Below are 622 nucleotides of genomic sequence, written 5' to 3'. Positions count from 1 at the left end.
AGATTGGCAAGAGGAGGGTTACAATCATTAGGACTAACTCGGCCTCACCATTCATAAATTTGCCGCATATGCAAGATAAACGCGTCACGCATTTGCTGAATTGGCATAACAAGCAAAACGACGTTCCACGCTGTTGATATCCGTTGCGTTTACTCGAAGATATAGAAGACACTCGACACACACTCGCAAAACGCATATTATGGTACCTGTTTTCGGCATCTTCGACGTCTAGCGTACTGTCCACATTTTGAGCAGTCGGCCATCGTACGTACTCTCGCGATACGCATAAGCCCATCAAGACTTTGCACAACCTCACAAAAGGCATGACCTAGATGCTGGCGATCAACAAGTTCAGGCTATTAAGTCCACCTTTCGTAGTAAGCGTTAAGGCTTGATACTCTCGGCGCTGACTTCCACAAGGCAAGAAAGAATTCAGTCCTTTCGCCGTAGGCTTCTCCGTGCTCTCTTACCCCCACAAGGTTGGTCGTATGATCCTGCAATGCGGGGTGCTCGACCCTTCACACCTATAAAAACAAGAAATGAGGAAACGCAGATCGTATTCATTTGTGACTACCGCATTATAAATCTGCATTTACCACAGCTCCACTAAATAGCTAATGAA

General features: G+C 46.0%; 1 protein-coding gene across 1 annotated transcript in view; it reads right to left on the bottom strand.

Moving 5' to 3' along the window:
* The window catches only part of PHALS_08221 (uncharacterized protein), a gene marked incomplete at both ends in the record, with an annotated part of 338 nt that extends 43 nt beyond the window's left edge, over positions 1-295 (bottom strand). Inside the window, one exon of the mRNA XM_024723531.1 lies at positions 49-295. Coding sequence (XP_024574498.1) covers positions 49-295 — 247 coding nt within the window. The remainder of the gene's footprint in view (positions 1-48) is intronic.
* Between the last annotated feature and the right edge of the window lie 327 nt (positions 296-622).

The sequence above is a fragment of the Plasmopara halstedii genome (genome assembly GCF_900000015.1).
Source record: "Plasmopara halstedii genome assembly, contig: Scaffold_322, whole genome shotgun sequence".
In the NCBI taxonomy this organism is placed as follows: Eukaryota; Oomycota; class Peronosporomycetes; order Peronosporales; family Peronosporaceae; genus Plasmopara; species Plasmopara halstedii.
The sequence above is the reverse complement of the archived record's forward strand: the minus strand, read 5'-3'. Positions and strand labels throughout refer to the sequence as shown.